At 34.0% G+C, this 8,033-nt stretch overlaps 1 protein-coding gene across 1 annotated transcript; it reads left to right on the forward strand.

Moving 5' to 3' along the window:
* The first annotated feature begins 1,223 nt into the window (after positions 1-1,223).
* Positions 1,224-4,502, forward strand: LOC143548151 (putative BPI/LBP family protein At1g04970). The gene is made up of 6 exons (XM_077039395.1): positions 1,224-1,654; positions 2,706-2,845; positions 2,931-3,282; positions 3,384-3,632; positions 3,717-3,845; positions 4,103-4,502. Exons 1-6 carry the CDS (start codon positions 1,247-1,249, stop codon positions 4,295-4,297), a joined length of 1,473 nt encoding a protein of 490 aa, XP_076895510.1. The 5' UTR covers positions 1,224-1,246; the 3' UTR covers positions 4,298-4,502.
* The last annotated feature ends 3,531 nt before the right edge of the window (positions 4,503-8,033 follow it).

An 8,033-nucleotide genomic window follows, 5' to 3' on the forward strand; every position in this document is an offset into this window, starting at 1 on the left:
TCAGAAAAAGGTTAACACTTTTATGTTTTTTTTAACGTGTGGCCGAGCCAATTTTTAAAATTTTTAAAGAAACAGTGACGATATAAACTAAGCCGAGTTTATTATTGACGAATAATCTTTTGGATTCCTAAAGTTGGTTACTATTATATGAGATATTCCCTTATTAAAATCCAAATAGGCAAATAGCATTAAAACAAGGGATAATTCCCAAAATAGTCCAAATGAAAAACGAGAATACCATAATAGTCAAAAAGTGATTAAAATTCCCAAAGTAGTCCATACAAACTTATATGCAGCGTGACATTGGTATTCGTGACGTGAGATTTGAGTAGCCAATCACAATCTGACACGTGTAAAGGAACGTGAAAATTTCAACGAAATCTGTTTTCGCCGAGAGTTTTCAACCCAAAATCATTTTCTCAGAAATTCATCTCCTCCGACGCATTTCAGGTGAATTTCTTCTCCTATGAGAAATTTCAAAAAAGTTGCAAAAAAAACCGATACTTTTCCAATGAATTTAGTCTTGCTAGATGATTTTCAAAAAAGTTTAAAAAAATGATAATTTCCCAATGATGGTGGTGGATGATGGCGGTGGGTGGTGGTGGTGGATGATGGCGGTGGGCGGTGGATGGTGGTGGTGGGTACTGGATATGATTTTCAAAAAAGTTTTATATACAACTATTCTTTTTATGCAAAAAAGATAACTTTCATCTAAAAACCATCGAATTTAAATAATTTGTAATAAAATCCATCTTTTCTGACAACTTTTTTTTTTATGCAAAAAAATGAAATTCACCTGAAATGCGTCAAAGAATATGAATTTCTAAGAAAATGATTTTTGGTTGAAAGCTCTCGGCGAAAACAGATTTCGTTGAAACTTTCACGTTCCTTTATACGTGTCAATCTGTGAGTGGTTCACAAAACTCACGTTACGAGTACCAATGTGACGTTGCTGATAAGTTTGTATGGGCAATTTTAATCAGCTTTTGACTATTAACATAAAACTAATGATGAGATTTCTTAATTAAACAAGAATAATTTTGAGAATTATCCCTTAAAACAATTCCCACAGATTACATAAATACACGTGTTAATCAGCAAGTCAACAGTATGATAAGCCGGAGAAAACGTAGGTAACGCCGTAAACGTAACAAATCGAAGCCCATTGAATTGAATTGAATTGAATTGAATTGAATTCACGTAACCATCTTCATTCAATTATTCTTATTCTCAAATCAAATTCAACATGGATCGAACACTTCTCTTCTTCCCAATACTTGTGTTATTATTATTATTATTATCACCTACCCATGTCCAATCAGACGAAACCGGGTTCATATCCTTCGGTATTTCCCAACCGGGTCTCGAATTCGCTAAGGATTTGCTGATCAACACCGCTATCTCCTCTCTGATTCCGCTTCAATTGCCCCAAATCCAACAGACGGTTAAAATCCCAGTGGTGGGCAAGGTTACTATGCGTCTTTCGGATATTGTTATCTACCAGGTTAATGTTTCCTCTTCGGTTGTTCAACCGGGTCACACCGGGGTTACTATAGTGGCTTCCGGTGCTACTGCTGGGTTGAGGTTTGATTGGAGTTATTCCTACACCACTTGGTTGTTCGAGTTTACCGACAGCGGAGTCGCCTCTGTTCGGGTAAGCATTTAGTGTTGGAATCATAATAATATATATACATCAATCAAACAAGTTAGTTAGTTAGTTAGTTAGTTTAAAGTATTTAGGAAACTCATTAGTTATTAAATCCCAATGTTGAACTGGGAATCTATCCGTTTGCAAGAAAATTAGAGCCCAAGCTCGACTTACGTTAGCTCGAGCTCAAGCTCTCGTATCGAGCTTCTTTTTTTCTAAAGTTTCGTGCTTTTTTTTTCTAAAGCTTGGCCTCGGCTCGTGAGTTGTTTTAACAAGCTCGGGCTTGGCTCATTTGTTATTTATTAATTAATTTATATATGTTTTTAGTTATTTTTATGTTTTTTGAGAAAAACCTTAAACGAGCCTAAGCTTGCCTTGAGCTTGTGTAGTATCTTAAATGAGCCAAGTCTTGAGCTCGGTTTTGCAGTGTGAAATTAATACATCGAAGTCCAAAAGAGGTTTAAAAATACACAAGGCTCATTAAGGATAAACGAGCTTTTGTACAAGGCTCAAGCACGGGCTTGATAACCAAACGAGCTTTAATTCAGGCTCAGGCTCGGCTCATTTCGAGCGTTTTATCAATCTGAGAGTAGTTCACGAGCACCTCGCCTTGTTTTGCACTCCTAATGAAAATCCGACCCAAAATAACTGCTTTGAAGCATATTTTGCTAAAAACTGAACGCGGGAATCTTAGTCATCTTTTGGGTACGGAACAAAAGAAATCAGTTTTTACATATTTGTTCTTAAAAATCTCATTGAGTCTTATGCGAGTGAAATTTGAGTCTACCATTGAATTGTTTCAGGCTTAAAGTGAATCGCGATTATCATAGAAATCAAGTGCCGTAGAACTACGAACACAACTCTAATTATTTTAACAATCAATTTGGAACTTTATCTTTATTTATTATGTAAATTTTGTTAAAGATATTCATATTTTTGAGATGTGTTATTCGTTTGTATGATCCTCATGTGGTTAATTGCCCTGATCTTGTAACATTGATATGCGAGTTTTTATTTTTAGTGGAAGCTAATGAATACTTAAAATTAATATCTTAAGGTTGAAGGTATGGAAATTGGGATGACTCTTGATTTATATAACCAACAAGGGACTCTTAGACTTTCACCTCAAGAGTGTGGATGTTATGTCGATTATATTTCCATAACGTTAGACGGAGGCGCATCTTGGCTTTATCAAGGGTACGTATTCGACCCTCATTATTAATAATCTTTATTCATGTTCATCGGTAAAAAGAAATAAAAATTGCTTTTATTTTTATCTCAGCATAGTTGATTTTTTTGAAGACGATATAATATCTGCGGTTGAAGATACTATCACCAGCAAGGTTACTGATGCGATTAGGAAACTCGATTCAAAGTTTCAATCATTTTCAAAAGAAATAACTTTTGGGGATTTTGCAACTTTAAATGCCACAATTACCGATGGTCCTATTATGAGCAGCGATTCGGTTATTATTGGTATCGACGGGTTATTTACACAAATTGATAGTGAAGTTAGTTATGGTAGTCATGGGAAAAGTTTATTATCAATGAGCTCGTGTAATAGTGCGGAAAATATGGTTGCAATTTCGGTTCATGAAAATGTTCTCAACTCAGCATCGTTGGTGTACTTTAATGTAAGTTTATGAACGAGCGATTACCTATATATTTAACATTAATTTTATATTTTTATTGCATTTATAATACGGTAGGTAATCTTTTGTATCTTGTGTTTCAGACAAATAAGGTGTATTGGATTGTTGATAACTTACCGGATCAGAAGCTAATGAACACTGCTGGATGGAGATTTATAATTCCAAAGTTATATAAAGAATTCCCAAATGATGAACTGAGCTTAAATTTTACTATTTTATCGCCTCCAGTTATAAAGGTTAAAAATGAGGGTATTGTTGCTATACTAGATTCTGATGTTATTATTAATGTTATGGATGCTGGTGAAGTTATTCCGGTTGCATGCATCTCAATGGTATGTTACAATCTTACTATGACAAAAGGTTAAAATGGTAAATTACCTATATAACGAGTTGACTAATTGACTCACATTTTTCAGAATATTGAAGCTTCAGGATTTGCAGGAATCTCATTAAACAACACTCTTTATGGTGGTATTAGCTTAAGCAAACTCACAATGTCTTTAAAATGGAGCAAAATTGGTACCATTCACACGGTTCTTGTTCAGGTAATGATCATATTATTTAATGATAACGGGTCAAATGGGTTAAAAACTAAAAATGGAATGGTTTGAACGGGTCAAAAGATGCCTAATGTGTATTCAAATGCATGCAATATCTTTAAAAACATTGTTTTGGCAATCATATGTAATACAAATGTTAAATCAAAAGGTGGACAAAAACGTGTTGGTTGGTCAGTCCAGCCCGACACTTTTTGGGTTTTGACTCACAAAATTACCATTTTGACCTCAACCATTTTTTGCAGTCTGTGATGTCAACGCTTATAAAGACGGTCATTGTACCGGTTGTGAATCTATACCTCAGAATTGGATATTCTTTACCTGATTTCCATGGCTACGGGCTTCAAAACGCTTCAATTGTGTATGGCGATTCCAAAATTATTATTTGTAGCGATATTGCCCATGCATATGAGTACATTCCTCACCGGATATTATCATGAACAAATGCGGTGTAATCGTATGCTGTGTGTTGTATTTATAATCTGGATGCCATGAATATGGATCTAGTGAAGGGTCTCTAGCTAGGATTGCGTATTCGTGGTTTTTGTACATTATATTACTAGTTGTAGAAGTTATATTGTAAATGTAATAATAAACACCATTATACACTTTTAGGACATTTGACAAAAACAATAATCATTGTAAGTGTTGTTATGACATCCTTAGGATGTGACATAGCTGGTGTGCTTATGTTGTTTATAAGTACAATGTAAAGCTATAAAATATGTTAAAAACATTTTGTCTGGGAAACAAAGTATGTGAAGGTATATGGGATCTTAGGTCGGTGTGATGCGATCTGCAATTCTTGAGTTGATAGTAACAATTGAAACTGGTGATCGAGACTAAGAATCAGTGGTCAATCACTCGATTAATTTAAGCATCTTGAAGAGCCAGGAATGGAGATAAGAGAGAAAAGAGTGATTTGCATCTAGGTGGATTTCATTCAATATATGTTATATCACATACATTGCATCAATATTCATTGTTGAACCTTTAACTTATTTGGTGCCCAACTACTATACTAACTAACTCAATTAGTTACTAACTAAAATAGATACGCATCACGGTGGTACAAGATTCTACATTATCCTTCCCTTGTACGTACTCTTTCCATGAGTACACTCTCATGACCCTTGTGCACGTTATTTGTTACCCTCGAACTTTGTTCTATTTATTGCTTAAATTAGATTACAGGTCTTATGAAAAAAGTGTACTCATTTTATATGTGTTTAATTAGTCACAAAACAAGTTGATCATTTGGCCAGAATGATAGTTCACTTGACAGTTGTACCCGACTGATAAAACACTGCACAATTAGTTAAAATATATATATATATATATATATAATACAAAAGAATCTATGAAATATAAAACAAATTCAACGTCCAAACATAAGATTTCTTGTGAATCAAATCAATCCTTGACAACCAACAATTTGTTAAAAAGACCAATCCAACCGGCAGGTTGAACCAGAAAACAAAAACTGAACGGTTCAATCCATGACACGCGTAACATGTGAATCAAACCAACGAGGTGGCTGCTCTTGGCCCGACCAGCGTGTCTTATCTAGTTTCAAAACAATGCATAACTGCTTATTTACTAAGAACACGTAAGCAAAACGTTAGATATTGTAGTTCTTTTATTTTTTTTTTCCAGAATCAAGAACATGCAATAACAAATTTACACCATTTTTTAACTTCAATGATGATCATGATCAACTTGTAGGTCAACAGACTCATGAGCAGTTGTAGGAGAACCAGCCAATATGAAAACATCCTCAATTTCAGGCATTCTAAAACTCACCTTCTTCTTTGTCCTTTCTTTTGACAACATATTTTCCTCGGTTTTCATCATCATTTCGTCGTCACCACCACCATGACCATCTTCTATTCGCACATCCAAACGACCCCCTAATACACGCCTTTCCTTAGAGGCGCGATCATTGACAAAGAGAGGGTTAGGATAAACCCTTTTGCTAGAAGCAGCATGCAACTGTGATGATCTTGGTGAACTTAAAATATAATCTTGTAAAGTCAACCTACCCTTGTTCAAAATGCGCTCTTTCTTATCATTTTTGTGCATCGGGCTTTGTTGTTGTCTTCTCTCGGGTTCTATCTTCTTATTATTACGACACAAACATATCGGTTTCAAGCATGAGAGGTGAGATCCCATGTGTTTTTCCGAATTCAAATTCAATATAGTTATAATGTTTGTTTGGATTAGGGAGAATTTAAGGAGATCCTTGGGAATCTTTTGGAATCTTGGATTTTGGTGTGAAGTTGTTGTGTTTTTCAAATGATGTTTTTTTATAGGGACTTTCCTAGGTATTATTAATTATATGACTTTGGACCAATTATGGGAAACTAAGGTTTCATGTCATTGTACAACTGTAATAAGACAAGGTTTAAGCCTAGGTGTTGCACTTGTGTTAAGGTTGATCTTATCTCAAATTGTGTAGGTTTGATTCCTAATGGGGCACATGAATATCATGTTTGATTATTTGTACATAAACAAAGTGCAAGCTGAGATTCCAAGATGATTTGAAGTGAATGAGCAACAGTTATTGAGGTATGATAAATTGATAATAATGATCTTTAACACAAAGTTAAATATTCAACGTTTAAACTAAACAAGATAACATTTATTTTTACCATGAAAACCCGTTAAAGAAAAGAAAAGGATTTCATTTGAGTAGAAGTAGGTTGCTAGGATTTGTAAAAAGAAAAACACAATTTATTTTAGAAGTTAGTTTTTTAGTCATGATCCTTAGAAGTGTGAAACTACGTTGTTAATATTCGCATTTAGTTCTTTTGCTTATTAATAACTTGACCGGTTTCGTTGTTTTCACAACTAAAGTAAGTCATCTAATGGAGCCCCGAAAATACGTGGGTGAAAAAATAAAGAATTAAGTTCATTAAATGACGCACTGCGGAACAGAGAATGTATTCTTAAGGATAAATATTTTTTGATAAATTCTAAATGAGAAAAAATTTACACAAGTTTTCGTTATACAGGGATTTCTAATTTTGGCATAAATTATAAACAGCAATTGTCACACCCTGACCAAAGGTGGCGGAACATGCCGGGGTGCAACGATTGCTCATAAGTGCATGACACTATTTAAAGCGACAATATTTAACAAACTCATTTCATTTCACAACATCGAAAATGTCACATAACCAAATATTCATAAGTCAAATACAAGAAAATATAACAAAATATAGCAAATCAAATATTGTTCATTTTTGCTAATTCCTAACGGTATTTGTGACGTTTTCTTCACCGAACACCAAAATCAACCTAGATGCAAACCTGTAACATTTCATAAAATAAAGTTTATCAACACAAAGGTTGTTGAGCAATTCATAAGTTTGAACAATAGATATATAGTATGAAAAGCCACAAAACTAGTATACAAAACCATAAATAATAGCTATAAACTTGGATAAATAGTTATCGCTAACAAGTTAGCGACACCCAACTATAAGGGGTTGCCAAATAGTTTAGGATTTTATAGTTATCGTTAATTGCATTACGTTAACGACACCTTGCCATGAGGGGTTGCCAAATGGTCTAGGATTTATAGTTCCACCATCCAAAAGCGATAAACACATAGGCAAATAAGCATAGAACACCAAATCGAGCAATTATTCAAGTAAAGTATACAACAACGTTTGTGGTTTAAGACCCAAGTATAAAACATTTAGTTTAGATAAGATGAAATGTCACCCCCAAAATTAAAGATAGAAAACGGGGTATGAAGTTACTCACGTTCAAGTATAAAACTTGATCGGTAAAAGATGAATAACCGGATGGATGAAGTTTAACGAGCAAGGCCTAAATGACAATAAAATCTTGGATTTAGAAAGGTTGCCTTGGAGATCTTTAAATAAAATAATTGTTGCAAAAAGTAAACAATTTGAAGTTTGAGGTTTAAAATGTAACTATTTAGGAATTTATAATAATAACCTTTTAAAAATGTGAGTTTGCTCAAAACCAGGTTAAAGTATCTAACCTTAATATTTACTTAACTAATGTTAAGTAATAAGGTGGGAAAAATGCTAAAATGCAAGTTCCTTTGGGACAAAGATACTAAAACGGGTCTTTAACGAATGTTCGGGTTGTCGGTTCGGGTCTTGACGAATGGTCAAATCAAAGTCAACTTTCCAAAATATT

The sequence above is a fragment of the Bidens hawaiensis genome, unplaced genomic scaffold, assembly GCF_021521415.1.
Source record: "Bidens hawaiensis isolate Kalapana, Puna unplaced genomic scaffold, B.hawaiensis_p1.1 tig00014913_1, whole genome shotgun sequence".
NCBI lineage: Eukaryota > Viridiplantae > Streptophyta > Magnoliopsida > Asterales > Asteraceae > Bidens > Bidens hawaiensis.

Bases quoted from the DNA above. Each gene is read 5' to 3' on its own strand.
- LOC143548151 (XM_077039395.1), top strand. From the start codon at position 1,247: ATGGATCGAACACTTCTCTTCTTCCCAATACTTGTGTTATTATTATTA. The intron at 3,283-3,383 runs GTAAGTTTATGA...CTTGTGTTTCAG, and splicing joins CATCGTTGGTGTACTTTAAT to ACAAATAAGGTGTATTGGAT. The intron at 3,633-3,716 runs GTATGTTACAAT...CACATTTTTCAG, and splicing joins CGGTTGCATGCATCTCAATG to AATATTGAAGCTTCAGGATT.